Raw genomic sequence first — 17,888 nt, forward strand, 5'->3', positions numbered from 1 at the left:
CTCCTCCCCTTCCACCACCCCTAGTTCGTTTCCCAGAGTTAGGAGTCTTCATATTCTGCCTCCCTTTCTGATATTTCCTACCCATTTCTTCTCCCTTCCCTTCTATTTTCTTTCACTATTATTTATATTCCCTAAATGAATGAGACCATATAATGTTTGTCCTTCTCCGATTGACTCATTTCACTCAGCATAATACCCTCCAGTTCCATCCACATCGAAGCAAATGGTGGGTATTTGTCATTTCTAATGGCTGAGTAATATTCCATTGTATACATAAACCACATCTTCTTTATCCACTCATCTTTCGATGGACACCGAGGCTCCTTCCACAGTTTGGCTATTGTGGACATTGCTGCTTTAGTTAAAAAACAAACACTACTCATAATTGCTTAAGAAGAAAGGAAAGATAATTGTAAAACAATTATCTCTATATGTTTTTTGCCATTAATTTGCAGTTGCTATTCCTGGTTTTCATGTTTACCACCATTGTCCCAGGAGACCCCTAAATCCATGCCCGTGACGAGCTGGTTAGGAGACACCTACACTGGGCCTTCCTGAAGCTCTTTAAGCAGGTAGTAGAATCACTGTAGATGTAGGCTCACAGCCAGTCCTGTGCACGTCCACACATCATCTCTCTGCATGGTGACCACATGCTAGGTCAGAGAGGCTGTCCTTGTCCCCATTTCACAGGTGAGAAAATGAAAGTCCAAGGAAGATGAGTGATTCGCATGGCAAGGTGCCACATGAAGCTGGCACTTTTTTTTTTAAGATTTTATTTATTTGGGAGAGAGAGTGAGAGCATGAGTGGAGGAGGAGCAGAGGGAGCCAGAGAAGCAGACTCTCCACTGAACAGGGAGCCTGACGTGGGGCTTGATCCCAGGACCTTGAGATCATGACATGAGCCAAAGGCAGACACTTAACCAACTGAATCTGTCCCCCAGGTGCCCCAGCTGGTGGGGATTCCATGTGCAGCCTGCCGCCTACCTCCTGAGCCGACCTCTCTTAATTTACCAAGTAGGATGTTTACTTTATTGCCCTGGGAACCCAGCATCCAGCTTCAGAGGAACTGGCCCCACAGCACTGGGACATCCCAACGGCTTCAGGGAAGCAAGATCAAACACCATAGCTTTCCAAGGAAGAGCACAGGGCCTAAACTTCCAGGAAGCTCCCAGCTCATAGGGTTGCTCCTTAGTTCTCTCATTTCACTGGATTCTTCTTTCATCCAACTGTTCTTCTGACTGTACTTCACAGGCCTCTTCAGAAACACCAGGGCACATGGACAGAGGGAGTGCAGACGACTTCATCCTGGTCTCCAAAGAAGATGAGGGGGGCAGTGCCAAGGGGTCCTTCTCAGGCCAGGCCCAGCCTCTTCGCACCCTCCGCAGCACCTGTGGGAGAAGTGAGCCCCTGGCCCGTTCACCTCTGGTGTTCTCTGACCCTCTGATGGGCCCCGCCTCGGCTTCCTCCAGCAACCCCAGCTCCAGCCCTGATGAGGACAGCAGCAGCAACAGCAAGGACTCTGGCTTCACTATTGTGAGCCCCCTGGACATCTGACCACAGGGCCCCTGGTCTCTTCTGTGGGGATTGGGCGCCCCCCTCAACAGCCCCAGGGCCCAGCTGAGGCTTCCTCAGCAGGAGACCCCTCTGAAACCAACACTCCTTTCTCAGCATGCCTGTGGCCTTAGTACAACCCATCGGAACCCTCTAGAGAGAGGCAGATGGCCACAGAGCACACAGGCTGATGGTCCCCAAATGCAGACAGGGCTTTCTGGGCCCTTTCTGCATCCCACCTCACATTTGGTCTGAGGTAGACCGGGGTTAAGTATCCGGTATCAGGCTCACTGTCAAAAAAAGACCAAACCAAATGAGAATCACTTTTCCTCTGTCCCCTTCTCCCCAGCTAAGAATTAGGTATGGCAGCCCCATCTGTTATAACTAGAAGAAGGAAGAAGAGTTGGTTTCAAATCTTCCCTCCCTCGGACCATCAGGCATAGGAAAATTGACATCAAGAAGGCTTTCTCTCTGGAAATCTGTATCTCAGCCTATTTCATTCCTCCTTTGGGAAGCCATACAGCAGAGCCAAATACAACAGAATGGACCACAACTGGTGGATTCCAGGGCTGGAGAAAACCCGTCACTGACCTCTCAGAAAGTTACAATGATCTTTAGAAACAGGGTTAAACTTAGGAATTCTGTTTAGGTGTGATGGGGTCTAGATTTCTTCATTTGTTAAAGAGTATACTTCCAAACCTCAGGCCAGATGGACTCTGGCCATCGCTGTCCCTCCTCAGATGATTGTATTTCACCCTTTAGTATCTTTTACAACCAGAAAACAAGGTCACATTAAGCCAGTCTTTGCTGCACTGATTTCAAAAGTCATAAGAATATGACTTCCTGGAGAAAATGTGACCTTGACTGTGGGACAGACATCTCAGTAATTTTCTGGTAGAGTTTCTGTAGTTTTGGCGCTGGAACACACCTGTCACCTGTCAGTTGAGAAGGAGAGGGAAAAACCCAAGCTCCTTCCCATCCAGAGTCAGGATCTCCCATTGGCCTTAAAGTAACAGTAATAGGAGTCCCTTCTGGGGGAGCAGGGCTTCCCACAGAACACTCCAGATGTCAGGAAGGTGCAGGATTTCTGCACAGCCCTTCCCTCGCTGGGTGCCAGGCACAGGAGCTGCAGGGCGTGGGTTCACTTGCGCCCTGTGTCCCAGGCACCCCCGCCAGGGCAGGACCAGCTCTCACACGCTTCAGCACATGATAGAGATTTCCCCCTTTTGGTCGGCAGCTCATGGAATCGTGCTGGACAGAGTCCCAGGAGTGGTTTCTCTCCTTGAGAAGAAAAGCCATGAAAAGGACACTTGTCCCGTGCTTTGCTCAAACAGGCATTCTAACAGGAGCTCCGGAGCGCCCTTTCGCCTCCCCTGGGGGCAGCCCCCGCCCTGCAGTGACCACTGCTCCGCTCGGGGCTTCTCCTCTAAGGACGGCAAGGCCTGTGGGCAGTGGAAGCTTTCATGCGAACCAGTGGAAAGCTAAGTTTGGAAGAACACACACCGTTTACAGTCCTTCCCGTTAACCGTGTAGTTCTCCGCAGTCTGATAACACCCTGATTCCCCATGTGCTCTCCAAGAATGCAGTGATGACTCGGAGTCAGCTGCTGCACAGAAGGTTCCAGTTAGCTCTACAGTTTGCTCTCAGCCTCTAGCGGGAGAATCTGTGAACACGTGAGCATGGAAGATGAATAATAACTCTGCTTTTGCTCAAGTGACAGGGTTGCTGGGCTCTCCGTGATTCCTCCAAGACCTGCTGCTGAGCTCCCTGGCTCCCTGATGGAGTGGTCTGCTCAGCACGCCCTGGGGGTGACTCACTGACTTAGTTACTGCCAAGTATGTGTCGCTCGCCTTGAGGACACTTTGTTCGCTTCCTAGGCCCCCCTACAGTGACTGGCCTTGCAGCTGCGCACAGTTGCCATTATTTTCTCTCAGATGACCTGGCTCGGCAAGTTGTGTTTTCAGTTCTAAGGTGAGAAGTGTGGGGCTGCCCTCGCCAGCGCTCCAAGACCCGAGCTGGAAAGGGCCATGGAGATGGCTGTCCCTGGGCAGTGGGTCACAGCCATCTGCTCACTTTCAGCAGTTCCTTCACCCTGAGAGCTAGAGTCCTGATAGTCCAGTGTCACCGGGCACACAGTAGCCTCCAGACACCCGCCAACCTGACGAGGCTCTAGGCTCCTTCCCTGCAGGTGGCTAGATGTTTAGTGGTCCCAGAAATCTCCCAGTGCTCCAGCACACAAGGGGCGGGTCCCTCCATTCTGTGCTTCCATGTTGGTGCCACGTGAGACCCAGTGGGGTCACTCAGAGGTGTTGCTTCTGTGGTCCCCAACAAGCCCCTCCCTCCTCAGAGGAAAGAAACACGAGGGTGGGTGGGAGGTGGGCAGTGCCACCCTCAAATCCTCATAGGTCCGTGGGGGTTTGAGAATTGTATTACTCTCTTAATCTTTTTGAATGACTTGTTTTTATTCTGCATACTTGAGCATCGTTTGCATTTTTATTAGTTACAGTGCTATTAAAGAATGTTTTTTTATTATTTTATCAGGTACTTAACGTTTAAATGCACATTTTTTTAAAATCCTGAATATATGAAACCTTTTTGTTTTCCTTTAACAAGTATAATCAGTGGAGCCCTCTCATGTTTTGATTATTAACAGTTAAATATGTTATATGTGTAAAGCTTAGATGAATTCTCATCGTCATCCACTTTTTTAATACATGTGCCTGTGTTTCATGCATTCCTCTCCAATCAGTTTGGAAATTTGAGTTAAAATTTACCTCTACATTGCGTCTGAGAGCTACAGATTAGAGAAAGAAAGTCGTCATGACTTTGCCTTACCTTTTGTATATGCCCAGGGGTCATGATAACACTTTAAACATTTAATTATACTGGATTATTCTTCCAAAGATGGCCTCCTGCTAATGCTCACCACTAACTGCAATCTGGTAAGAAATCATATCACTGCAGATTGAGTGTGACTAAAAATAAACCCAGGCCTCCCTGTGCTTTGCCGTCTCTGCATCCGACCAAGCGCAGTCCCGTGCGTGGGTCCTTGGGGGCAGGTTGCCCACCACCCACGCGTACGATTCCTCCACTTTGTCAGGGACGAAAAGCAAACCTAAAACTTGGTGGCAGTTACGTTGTCTGTGGATGATTGATAGGTCACCTGCCAGAGTTGACTCACATTTACTCTTTTTTTATTAAGAAACCGCCCGGTGGGGTTGTTACAGAACCCGAGTGTGTGTGGGGGGGGGGGGGACAGGGGCCCTCTGGGTGGCCGTTCCCGCCTCCCGTGTGTCCCGAGCAGGGGAGAGGGCCAGGATGAATTGAGGGCAGCACCTGGGGAGCCGAGCCGGGCTTCCTTCTCACAGGCCATTACTGCTCCCCCCTGTGTTACTTTCAAAAGCTCTTTTTATCGTGTTGAAAAGAAATAAAAAGTTCCTGTAAACAGGCTGGAGACCGCTTTGATGTAGAAGTTGTCATCATCATCTGTCTCACGACGGCACAGTTCACGTGACTCATGGAATACCCTGTTGTGCCATCATATCCTGTTGCTCTGTTCTCGTTGTCTTCAGGCTGTTACTCACACTGACTTAAGAAACGACTTCTTTTGGCAAAGCGATCCCATTCCCTACGGTTATAATAAAAGACTGATGTGAAACTGAGAATGTAGCCTGACTTGTTCCAAGCGGGGCTCAGGGCAAGGTGCTGAGCGGGCCTGACCCAGAGGAGACCCGACCAGGGTGCGGCCAGCAGGACGCCCCGACCCCCCACCCCGGCCTCACCCGCGTCACTGCGAGGCAGGTACCTAGGTCTCTTCCCCAGTTTGGGCCCTGCTGCCGGTCCAAGAAGCCAGCTGGGGGCAAGGCCGCAGGCGCTCGCCACTCCCTCTCCGCGGCCGACACCAGCTTTGTCCTGCTAATCGCGCTCCGCAGCACGGGAGGGGAGCTGACGGGGGGGGGGGGGGGGGGGGGAGCTGACGGGGGAGCTGACGGGACGGGAGCTCACGGGAGGGGAGCTCACGGGGAGGGGAGCTGACGGGAGGGGAGCTGACGAAGGCCGCAGTGGGGAGTGCACGCCCAAGTCCTAACTGGCAAACAGGAAGCGTAAGAGGGATCCTTATAGCTTACAGAGAACTACGAGGCCAGTGGTGCCTTTGTGCCCCTGCCCGACTTTGTGCTTGGACCCGTCCCTAGCCTAGGCCTGTGTCCCTCCCGTGAGTCACGACCCCTTCCCCCACAGGGACTCTATTATCCACCAGGTCTGCCGTGAAAAGGCCGGAGGGCCGGGCACACTTGTCCTGGTGCTCCTGCCTCCCCGGACCAGGGACGACCACTGGCATCCCTCACCGGCCGCCGGGAGCGGAGACTGTCACAGGTGAGGTTGGGGCCTCCCCGCGGCCCTCGGGAAGACGACCCCTGGCTGCGGGATCCTCCCCCTGCCCTGCCCGCAGCGCTCCGGGAGCTGCTCCCCACTGGCTGAGGAGAGGTGAGGGCGGGCTGAAGTCCAGGTGCCGGTGCCTTCCCTCTCCTGACTCAATCCCCACCCCCGTGTGGTGTCGCTGAACCGAGCCACACTCTCACACGTCTCTCAGGGCAGGCTTCTGGGGGAATCGCACTTACACATCTTCCTTCCAGGGCTCGTCCTGCAGGCAGAAGCCATGCCCCTGGCTCCTCCTCAGCCAGGGCGATGGGGGAGCGGGACGAGGCTGCAGGTGGCCAAGGTGGGTCCTCCGTCCTCGCAGACCTGCTGTGCAGAGAGGTGCCTGCTGCAGAGGAGGGGTCTCCCCAGTCCCAGCCAGGGCCGGTGCTGCCTCTGAGGGGGCTGCTGCTCCCTGCCCTACCCTCATTCCGACTCCCCGAAGTGCGCAGTACCCATGGCTGCAGCTTTAACTTTCTAATTTGCCTCCGTCACAGACAGCACCCTTTGCCTCTTAATTTCTGGTGACACAGACACCCTTAATGCACCCTAAGAGGCACATCTGTTGTGAGAAAGGACCCTTCTCACGAAGAGGTGACAGACTGTGGAGGCTCTGGTGGTTAGTTCTGACCCAGAGACTCCATCCAGCATCAGCCCACTGTTGGGTCAGCAGACTCCACCCAACGCCCTCCAAGTGTGAGGCTGCGCAGCTGCTGACCCACACCAGAGCCCCCAGATTGCCAGGAAAGAGCGGGGAGGAGACCCCCGTCTATACTAGGAACACCAGGAAAGGTTTCAGGACCAAGGGAGCCCAGGGGAAATCCTCCGGCTAGGGAGGCCCTGGAAGGCTCTGAGGGGAGACCAGCGAGCTCAGCCCAGCGTGCCAGCCCTCCTCCTGCGTGAGGGAAGGCCGTCCCACTTCCTGTCAGCACACACTAGGAGCGGATTGGAGTAGAGGGCGCACTTACAGCCACCAAGCAGGCACGTGCTGCAATGTGGGCTCGCTGCTGTCCCGTCAGTTCTGGCCCATCAGGATCCTGAGGGCCTGACGTCATCCCCGCCGCCGTAGGTGAGGAAGCAGCAGCAGCAGCGGGAACTCTCCTGTGTGTCTATGTCTCAGAGGAATGAGGAGATGTCACAGGGTGTAGGGGGAGGGGGAAGGGGCTGCTGTAGATGTCACCTCCCCAGGGGATCTTCCCAGAGGAAGGACAGCTGGCAAAGGCCATGCTGTAAAAAGGAGAGCATCGTACACTGCCCTTCCAGTGGCACCCTTGTCCCTCAACATGGGTATCCCCTCCTGCCGCCTCAGCTTCTGCTCCTCGCCCCACATCCAGCCAGTCAGGAGCCCCTGGTCCAGCACTGCCTCTGGGCCATGGCTTGGTCAGGCCCGCTTGCCCCCCGTCCCACCACAGCAGAGGCCTTGTCCCTACTCGCTGGGCCTGACCAGGGGCCTTGTGCCTCTGCCTACCCATCTGCCCTCCTCGCCTGAGAGCAGAGCTGAGCCAGGAGCCTCCTCCAAGTGCTCAGGCTGAGAGGCGGCCCCTTGCACCACCCACCCCGTCCCCGCAGGGCTGTGCTCTCGTCCACTGGCCCCGTGCTAGGCCCTTTCATCAAGCTGTCTCCTCTGTCCAAAACGCCTCCCTTGCTCTGCAGTGCATACCTGGTGGAAGCCAGCTTCACTGGCCAGACTGCTCTGGTGGGTTCCACCCGACGACTCCTGCCGTGGAACTGCTTTCGGGAGGTCCCAGTGTTCTCTTTCACTTTGCCCACTGTGCCAGTTACTATGGCTGTGTAACCAATGACCCAGAGGTTGGTATGACGTAACCATTTGGTATGCTTAGGAGCTGTGTGGGTCAGGAATGCAGACAGAACGTGGTTGGTCACTGGTGCCTCTGATGCCTGGGGCCTCAGGTAGAAGAAAACTCAAAGGCTGGGAGCTGGAATCCTCTGAAGTTTGGCTCACTTAGATGCCTGACGGTTGATGCTAGGACCTTACCTTGGGCTGTCAGCTGGAACACCGACAGGTGGCCTCTTCCTGTGGCCTGGGCTTCCTTGCAGCAAGTGCCTCTGTTCCAAGAATGAGTGAGTAGAGAGAGGTGAGCATACTGAGCACCAAGTGGAAGTCACCTGACCTGTTAGGACTTAGGCTTGGCAGCCATCCAGTGAAGTAGTCACAAGTCCATCTGGTTTCAAGGGGAAGGGAAATAGATTCCAGTTGTTTTTTTTTTTTAATTTTTTTTTAAATTTTTATTTATTCATGATAGTCACACAGAGAGAGAGAGAGAGAGGCAGAGACGCAGGCAGAGGGAGGAGCAGGCTCCATGCACCAGGAGCCCGATGTGGGACTCGATCCCGGGTCTCCAGGATCGCGCCCTGGGCCAAAGACAGGCGCTAAACCGCTGCGCCACCCAGGGATCCCTAGATTCCAGTTGTTGATGAAGTAGACCACGTTCTAGAAGCACATGTGAGACAGGAAGTGCTATGGCCACTTCTGGAGAATATAATTTGTCATGCCCGTTGCCTGGAGGCTTCTTCAGGGTAGCTGGAACAAGGCCTCAGCTGTGCTGCAGGAAACCACGACTGCTCCAGCCATACGGAAGAGAGCTACAGGTAGCATTCAAACCTTTAGTGTTTGTAGCTGCTCACTCCCCCTCCAGGAAGCCTTCTGTGATTATTTTAAGGCATGGCCCCAAAACTTTTTGACATTCTTTCCATCAGGAGCCCCTTGAATCTTAGCTCTGTGACTTCTTAACCAGTAAAATATGGTGGACATCATGCAATACCAGTTTCTGGGCCCAGACCTTAAAAACACAGGCAGCTTCTACTTCCTGTCTCTTGGTATACTCCCTCTTAGTCACCATGTGCAAGAAAGCCCAAGCAGCTCTGCAGAGAGGCCTAGGTGAAACCAACAGCCAGCAGCCAACTTAGAGTGAGCCACCAAAGGAAGTGGATCCTTTGGTCCCAGTTGACACTACGGAGCAGAGACAAGGTATACCAGCTGAACCTTCCCAAATTACAGAATCATGGGCAAACAAAATCATTGTTATTTCATGCCACTAAGTTTGGGGGTGGGTGGTGATATTGGGGTAACTTTCCCTGATATCCTGACTTGCAGGGCTCATTTCCTCTAAACTCCCTCACCTTGGGACAGTACGTCTTTCTCAGCCCTCCAAGCCCAGAACTTGCATTTCCCTCCTTGAAAAGAGGGCCTGAGCTTTAGCAGGTCATTCACCCATATTTATTGAGCACCTACTATGTTCTAGGGGCTGAAGACGTTCAGTGAACAAGAAAAATAAGATCCTTGTCTTCAGGGAGCTTGGGGTCCAGTGGGGGAGATAGGCATTGCCTTCTTATTCAATGTGTTGCCTTGATGAGTGAACAAAAGGCATAACTCCAGATGAGAGGGATGTAGCAGAGACTCTTCAGGAAGTCCAATTCCTTTAACCCCTGGATAGGGACACAGCAGGACCACACTTTCCTTGCAGTGACTGAGCTTGGACCACTGGATGTGGGTGATGACCCAAGAGCAGTGTATGGGGATGAGGGGGGAAGGAAATGAGTAGATGATCCTAGGAGCCCCAGAGTGCAGGAGTTGGGGAGCTGGGAAACTCCTTTCTCCCCAGATTTTGAGATCTAGCCTGTCTTAGATTTTTCCTAAGCCTCTTTGTCATCCGTTGTTTTCATTCCCACAAATGTTACCCGTAGGGAAAAAGCCAGAGCCGGCTCTGACAGACTGGAGGGAGATGGAGGCAAGTGTCTCTCCTCGCCAACTTCCATTCATTCAGAGGAGACTTTAGTGTCACCAGACCCAGTGTCCTGAGCCCTGCCCATCTTAACTCTCAAGATGCCAGGGCTTCAGCCCACTCACCACCAATTGAGAGGGTTCTTTGAGTGACCAGTGAGCTCTGAGAACCTCCATCTCCTTACCTGTAACAAGAATGCCAAGCTTGGCCACCTCTCAGGGGTTGCTGCAAGTAGAATCAAGTCAGTGCCAGGTCCTATGTCCACCTGCCACTTGCATTATTAACTCTTACAATAACCTCCTGGGGATAGGTGATGGGGAGGGCCCAAGCCTCACAGGGCTGAGGTGGCCTCGAGCCCCAGGGTGGCCAGGCTCTGCAGGTCTGTGGGATACAGGAGTGCAGCGGCCTCTGTGTGCTCCCACCCACCCGGGTCACCGTCGGCATCAGTACCAGGGCCCAAACTCACTGTGTGGTAAGACATGGAGGTATCATTCCTGGGCGTGTGTGGGCGACTCACCGGGTGCTCTGATGGTGGTGGCCAGGCTGCCGCTGGGTTTCTCAGAATCCTGTACCTCAGAGATTCAGAGAAACTCAGACTTTCAGAGAAAGTCTGTTTGTGTGCCACAGAGATGTTAACCACAGAGCCTGAGCAGAAGCCAGGTGAGAGTTAGTTCAGCAAGCCACGCAGAGTTCAGCCTTCCTGTCTCCAGCTGTGGGCAGAGGTCCGCAGCAAAACGCAAAGGTCAGATCCATGCCCCCAGACGTGCGTGGGTGTGGGCAGAGCACTGTCCCGGGAGTCTGCAGCCACAACACTCAGCTCTGCTCCATCAAGCAATACACAAAGGCCACTCAGGCCATGCAGTGTTCATCCTCCTGCTTAGGCAAGGTTTGGCCCCAGCTCGCTCCGAAGACTTTGGGGGAGGGGCCCCTCACAGTTTGATACTTGATTTCTCCATCTGAAAAATAAAGGGGTTTAGATTAAGTCAGGTACCTTTTGACAGGCTTTTTGATCATAACCCACATTAAGAAAAACATTTTACAGCATATTACACCGGGTAACCTTAAGTGCTATAGCTCAGGTCCCAAGATGTCAGTAGCTTAACAAAAAAAAAAAAAAAAAAAAAATTTCATTTCTCACTCACATAACTGCAATGTGAGGTTTCCTGGTGGGTGGCTCTCCTCCACACAGTGATCCAGGAACCAGCCACCTTGACCCGGAAGTAAAGTCATTTTCAATCTCGGTCCATTGGTGAGAGCAAGTCAGCCAGGGGCCCCGCCTAGAGGCGGGAATCTGGAACATCACTGCTAGCAGGGCACCCCCTCCCTAGGGACACCCGTATTCTGTGGGAGGGGAGACCAGACCTGGCAGCCAGTCAGCTGCCTCTGCCACACCTTGGACTCACACACACAACTGAAGTAGAAGGTTCATGAAACAAACTCGCTCATGCCGCATGTGATGCCTTCTGACTCTGATACCTTCTGCCTTGTTTCATTAGCGCTGTGCGTGACCCACTAAATTAATCCCATGACCCACTACTGGGTCAGTGCCTACAGTTTAAAATTTCAGCTGATTCCTCAAAGAGAGGACCATAATATTATCCAACTCTAACGTGTACAGAGTTGAGTGGCCACCTGTCTTGAAGGACTTAATTCAGCCTAAAAGAGAGCTGCTCAAAACCACGGCTGTCATTCAGGGGATGACGCCATGAGAAAAAGTGGCTTTCAACTTGCAATAAATTCAGATGAACTCCTACCCAGAGGAGTGAGGCCCAGTCAGATACCCAGGAGCAGAAAGTGTACTTGGAGGCCCAGGAGGGTGGTTTCCAAAGCAAATTCCAGACCAGGTTTGGAGGAGGGACATGCGGACTCCAAGCCTCCTTCTGACAGGGATCCAGCATGCACTTTGGACAAAATTCCAGCTAGGTGGCAATGGTGAGTCACTAGAACATTGGAGAAGGAATCTTAGCACCTGCCATGAAATATGGCATCCCCCACTGAGGGGCCCGGTATCCCCCCAAGGCCGCCTCTCCTTCTCTCTATTCCCCACCCCCAGGGAAGGTCGGGTCTGCCCTAGCTCACTGCCGAGGTGTCCTGAGCTCTGACAGGTCTGCCAAACTTCTGTACCTGGAGGTCTTTTCTCAGAAACAACTGGGAAAGAGCCCCATAACTGTGACTCAGCTCATGACGTCTATGACCCAAAGTCATGCTGGAGACACTGGCCCATTTCTTTGAAGAGACAAATCAGCCTTTAATGAGTGACCTAGATTTTCCTGTATAGATCTGATTCAGAACTTCCAACTAATTTTGGTCCATGCACATACCTTGTGCAACTATCCTGTTATGAACCCAGAGCAATGAGCCTCTCCATTGAAAAGGTGTGTGAGGGCAGGGAAATGGGATTGTGCAGACAATGGATCTGGTTTCAAGAAGGGCCTCTGCCCCACTTAAGCTACGTGCCCTTGAACAACTTGCACAACCTCTCTCAATCTCCTATTACCTGGGAAGGGATACATTCCCTGCCTCTCAGGACATGTGTGAGGAGCAGGTGAGTTAAAGGAAGGAAAGGGCATGACTCATGGGGAGTGCTCAGCAGACACTGGCTTGTCTCCCCTCAACCCCCAGTCACGAGGAAGGACCACAAAACCACATTTATATTCTAGGTGTAGACTTCATGGCCCTTCTATATGGCATGGCAGGCCACACGAGGAACCCGTGTGAGGTAGACTGTGGTGCATCCAAAGGGCCATACAGTCAGCCAAGAGACTGACCTCAGGGACTTGTATGACAACTTGTGAATCTGGAAAGGGCAGTAGAGGAGGGATGTGATGTGCCCTGAACCAGGAAGAAGGGGCAGCAGGTGGGCTTGCCCAAGGAAGTAAAGTGTTGAGCTGGAACTTGGAGTTGACAGGGGTTTTGGGGGGAGATATTCGGGATAGTGGGAGGAGCAACAGCACATGCAGAGGGGAGACCCTGAGCAGGGAGGGAGCAGGGGAGGTACCTTGTTGGGGGAGGCCCTCAGTGAGAGCGTCCCCCCATCCGTCCCCTCCCTCTGCAAGGGCTGAGGACTCCAAAGCCTCTCTGGTACCTTCTTCCCACTCTGGGATTGTGTTTGTTGGAGGTAAAGACTTCTAGAAAATCTGTGGTTCAAAGCTGATGTTCAAAGCTCAGATTTAAGGAACCACCTCAGGACAGTCAGGCTGTCTCAGATGGGAACCTCGGGAGACTGGCACTGCTGCAGAACAGCAGCAGCAAAGGCAGAGAAGCTGGGATAAAAGAAGGAAAGAAAGATAGTCCAGAGAGACATTCTGGTGTCAGGAAGGAACAGGAGCTGGAAATAAGAAGGATCTGAGTTTCCGCCCTGGCCCTGCTTCTCACCGGGTGACCTTGGGCCAGTCTTGTCTCCTTATTGATGGAGTGAGAGGTAGTAACGACAACAGTCACCTGCAGGGGTCTACAGTGGGGACTCCAAGAGCACAGGGTGCAGGCGCCCTTCCCCGCCCTTCCCCAGCATGGAATCTGGCCACTGCACAAGTGGCTGCAGCGGGGAGAAGGGAGCAGGAGAGGAATCAGCCCACCAGCGAGGGGATCTACAATCTGTTCCTGTAACAACAGGCTGCTCCTGACAGGGAGGCAAAGATGGAGGATCCATCTCCAGGGAGAATAAAAATGGTGTGATGACTTTTTTTTTTTTTTTTTTGGTGTGATGACCTTGAAAAACAGTTCAGCAGCTTCTTTCTAATAAAGTTAAACATTCACTCCTCACAGTCACACTCCTAGGTATTTACGCAAGAAAAATGAAATACAGGTTTCACAAAAAGACTTACACATTAACACTCACAGCAGCTTTGTTAATTAGAGCCCCAAACTGGAAACAACTCAAATGTCCACCAGCAGGGGAACGGACAAGCCATGCAAGGGGGAGCCACTCAGCAGCGCCAAGGAATGAACGTGTGTGGCACAGGTGACATGGAGTCTCACAGACATAAGGTGAGTGACAAAAACCAAAGGAGAAGGAACACCTACTAGGATTCCATTTACACAAAGTTCAAGAAAAGACAAACATGAGTCTATAGTGACAGACTCAGACAATGGTTGCTGCCAGTCTGTGGGAGCAGGTGTTGCCTGGGAAGAGGCCTGAGAGAAGGTTCTGCACGGAGTTCAGTAAAAACCCTCTTCTCCCTCCCCTGTCCTGCCCCCCCTTTCCCTCCTCTCAATAAAACTGTATTCCATCTCCAAATAGACAAATATAGTTGCAAGAACTCAAGAAAAGGACACATGCCTATCCTATGGTCACGTGGACACCTACCACAAGACCTGCGTACATGCATTCAACAAGTGTTTATTGAGCATTTCAGACACTATTCTAGGCACTAGGGATGTGGTAATGGGGGAGAAAACAACATCAGATACAAGGTTATGGAGGTGACAGTCTAATGTCACCATCCTCCCCAGCGCCCTCCCTACCCCAGTCTCCTCTGGTCTCATACATGTTACAAATCTGGGTCATTAGTTTGGGTAAATGAAAGAGCTCAAAAAAAGTTCACAATAAATAATAATTATGGTTATAATCATCATCATAATAAGCCATAAAGAACTTGGAAGAAGTGATTTTATATTTCAACATCATACATAAATAGAAAGCTCACAATTAGACAGAAGGATGGGAGAGATAGTTAAAAACACAAGGTAATCCAGAAATGGTTTCCACTGGCTCTCTTACATTGGCTTTTGAGGTGGGAGGGGGGCAGAGGGAGGAGAACCTCAAGCAGGATCCACACTCAGCACAGATCCCAACGGGGATGGGGGGGGGCTCCATCTCACAACCCTAAGGTCATGATCTGAGCCAAAATCAAGAGTCTGAGACCTAACCGACTGAGCTACCCAGGTGCCCATCTTTCACAGGCTTAAAAAAAAAAATTCACCTTTTTATTTTGAAATAATGTTAGACTCACATAGAAATTGCCAAAATGGTGCACAGGGAGTTCCTATGCACACTGGCCCTGCTCCATCCAACGATCACTAACATCTTAGCACCGAGAGCGCAGTTCTCATGACCAGGACACTGCTGTTGGTGCATTACTATCAAGCAAACTGCAGATCTTACTCAGACCTCACCCCTTTGCACATGCACTCTTGTGTGGGTGTGAGAGGTTCCGTGAAATGTCGCCCCACACACAGATTCGCAGAGCCACCGCCCCAGTTGGGACATGGAGAAGGAGCTCCCCCGCGCTCCCACCACAGCCGCAGCCTCCCTGCCCCCTGAACCCCTGGGGGCCTGTTCTCCATAGCTATCATTTTCTCATCGGAGAATGTTCTATAAACTGAATGAGCAGGTGATCCCTCTTAGGGACTGGCTTTTTTACTCAGCCCTAATGCTCTCGCGATCCATCCAAGTTGCATAGACAAGTATTTGCTCCCTTTGTTGCTGCGTGAGATTCCCATGGTGTGGATGGACCACAGTTTGCCCACTTATCCACTGAAGGACACTGGGGCTGTCGGTAGTGTCTGGCTGTTACAAATACCGTTGCTAATTACATTGGTGTAAGGCCTCTTAAAAGGCCTTTGACGCACAGACTACTTTCTCTGCTCGCCTCCAACCTCAATATTCACTTTTGTGAATATTACTCCACCACCCATGCACAAATCTTCACTCATCTGGATGTAATATATGTAGCGACACTGACTATAACACAACTGAGAGTCAGGAAGAAAGCAGACAAGACATGGAGAATCAACAGTAATTTGTAAATGTCATGGAGTCTCTGTAGAACGCCCATCAGCCATCGCCCCACACTTTTTAATGCATATTTTACACCCACCTAACGGCTTGGCCATGTTGTCTCCTGTCCACATCAATGTAGAAAGCACAGAGGGGGCTTTTGACGGCAGCTGGAGTTACAGCTGACAGTATGACAGTGGCGGGGGGGGGCGAGGGGGGACTGGAGAACCACCCCATAAAGCTGAAAATACGGCCGTTCTGGGCAGGATGAATAATTCAATTCATGTCACCAATTCGCAGGGCATCTGCATCACTGCAGCTGAGCACCCTTCATGAGGGTTACTAGAATCCTCTAGAAAAGACTGAACTATGCTTCGTATGCTTCACAAGACAACAAGTGGCATGCATTGGAGTGATTTTCAAATCATTGACAATTACAGAAATCAAAATGCTTCAAGTAGTCAGCTCTAGCAAACCAGACTTGAAGAATACCACATTCTCTAATGCCAGATAAATAAGGTATCACGTTATTGATTTTAATGACATCCCAACAGAACACAGGCCAGGAGTCGCACATAGGCTTCATGCCTATAGGGAGGGCAGAGACAACAACTGAGTTGAACTTTTCCCAAAGAACTGGAGTCAGCTCTGGAGTCACATATTATACCTGATATTATACCTCAGCGGGGTGACCTTGGTCAAGTCATTGAATCTCACCGAGCCTCGGTTTCTCTGTCAATGAATGGGGAGTGGCAGTACATACCTGTGGGGGTCATAATGGGAAAGGGATAGGATGAAGGTCTGGGGCATGTCAGGGTCTTGGGAAGTAACAACTTTCATGTGTGAACTTTCCCTTGAAGCAGTTTCAACTCCCCATCATCCTTGATGTGGGTGTGAATAGGCCAGTTGGTCACAGCTGTGAAATCTCTGTCTTCAGCCACTTCCTGCCTCAGTGTCCCTCTGTCCCTCCCCATCTGACTCCTCCCCACCATCAACATCAAAGGCTGTGAGTTTCATGGACTCTGGGACACTCAAGGACAAGCTGGCTGGTGAGGAATCTGACTCAGGGCTGCTGGACACTCCCCGACCCCAGGATGCCTGTCCACACCCCCTCTCTCCATCTCCACGGTCTCTCCTCTCTGGAGACCGGAGGGCTCCTGGAGGCACCTTTGGCCTCTTAAGAAATTATCTTCAACCTCCAGTGACAGTCAGAAGCAGCTCATTCCCTTCAGACACTAACCATTTACTTAGATTCATTGGGGCAAATATTTTCTTTCTGAGAGAACCCGCTCAATGCCCATCTGCCTGAGAAGGAAAACGTGGGCACCCTCTTTGCTGCTCTGGAACCTACCCATGGCTACCGCAGGGGATGGGATTTTTTAACAGAGCATCTGATCCTGAAGAAACTCCTGCTCAGGAGAAGCTCAAATCCCAAGCTCTGCCCTGAGTCCAAAAGTGTGAAGTCTCCTGGTGCTGCCAAACAGGCGTGTAATTGGAATAAAACTCCTGGTACCTAAGGGGGGGCGGGGAGCCTCGGCTTCCTCATCTATAAAATGGGATGATGAGACCCTCTCCTAGGATAGTGGTAAGAATTAAAGGAGATCATTTATGTAAGTTTCTCTAAAATGTCACTTTCCCTACACTAGCAGACAAGGACACATTTTTCGCATGGCCCTGCAAGAGAGTAAGCCCCATCGTGCAGGCACAACCTGTTTGCACCATGTCTGCCAGCAGCCCACTGGCCAAAGCAGGGCACGTGACCTAGTAGGAGGGGGAGTAGGCACCCAGTGGGATGAGGGAGGGAGTCTGGGTGGGAAGAGCTAGAACAATACTCCCATTGACATTGGGTGGTACGTGGTTGAGCTGGGATTTGCACCCACATCCTCTTTGAGGGTGAAATCTCTCCATTATTAACCTGTAGTGACTCAAATTAAAAATGAATACTCAATTTCTTTACTTGCAGGAAAGAGTCTTTTATTAACATCCATCTATGATTGGCCTTAAATTGTTTTCCCGGCAGGAAAAGGCCTATTTAGCAAGTGTTTGTGGGAGTGCTTTGCATATATTAACCAAGTAATCACCTCAACAACCCTGTGAGGTTGGTGGTGGTGTTACCTCATTTTAGAGAGGAAAAAACTGAGGCACACAGAGGTTAAATAACTGGCCCAGAGTCTCACAGTGAGCAAGAGGCATAGAGAGGATATGAACCAGACTGGCTCCCTCTAGAACGTGCGTGGGCTCTCCCCGTTGGGCCTGCCTAGGATGGGGGCAATCCTGAAAGACTGTGGCAGTGCTCAGCAGGCAGCGGGGAAGGGCCCTACTTCATACCCCCAACCCAACTCGGGGTGGTTTCTGTCATGAGCAGCCTCAGCTCTGATTTCGTGCTGCTAGAAGGCCCTCTGCCGTGGACACACACTCCTACTTTTGCAGACAAGGCCTCACTTAGTCCTCGCACCTGT

The 17,888-nt window shown here is 51.6% G+C and overlaps 1 protein-coding gene and 2 long non-coding RNA genes across 27 annotated transcripts in view; 2 read left to right on the top strand and 1 right to left on the bottom strand.

Moving 5' to 3' along the window:
- The window catches only part of TBC1D5 (TBC1 domain family member 5), a 544,381-nt gene extending 539,165 nt beyond the window's left edge, over positions 1 to 5,216 (top strand). For all 19 annotated transcript variants that reach the window (XM_049100069.1, XM_049100071.1, XM_049100072.1 and 16 more), the window contains one exon: positions 1,252 to 5,216. In XM_049100069.1, coding sequence (XP_048956026.1) covers positions 1,252 to 1,554 — 303 coding nt within the window. In that variant the 3' untranslated portion in view covers positions 1,555 to 5,216. The remainder of the gene's footprint in view (positions 1 to 1,251) is intronic.
- LOC118352106 (uncharacterized) lies at positions 4,724 to 11,108 on the bottom strand. Of its 7 annotated transcripts, XR_004808677.2 has the most exons (7): positions 10,853 to 11,094; positions 10,228 to 10,666; positions 7,964 to 8,034; positions 7,628 to 7,811; positions 6,936 to 7,082; positions 6,171 to 6,294; positions 4,788 to 5,179 (listed from the first exon to the last, which is right to left on the bottom strand). It is a non-coding gene; the product is annotated as an uncharacterized LOC118352106 (long non-coding RNA). The 7 variants fall into 7 exon arrangements; XR_004808675.2 differs by having other exon boundaries at positions 7,964 to 10,666; positions 10,853 to 11,108; XR_004808674.2 differs by having other exon boundaries at positions 7,628 to 8,034; positions 10,853 to 11,097.
- On the top strand, positions 6,989 to 13,388 carry LOC118352107 (uncharacterized). The gene is made up of 2 exons (XR_004808680.2): positions 6,989 to 7,776; positions 7,879 to 13,388. It is a non-coding gene; the product is annotated as an uncharacterized LOC118352107 (long non-coding RNA).
- The last annotated feature ends 4,500 nt before the right edge of the window (positions 13,389 to 17,888 follow it).

The sequence above is a fragment of the Canis lupus genome, chromosome 23 (genome assembly GCF_003254725.2).
Source record: "Canis lupus dingo isolate Sandy chromosome 23, ASM325472v2, whole genome shotgun sequence".
In the NCBI taxonomy this organism is placed as follows: Eukaryota; Metazoa; Chordata; class Mammalia; order Carnivora; family Canidae; genus Canis; species Canis lupus.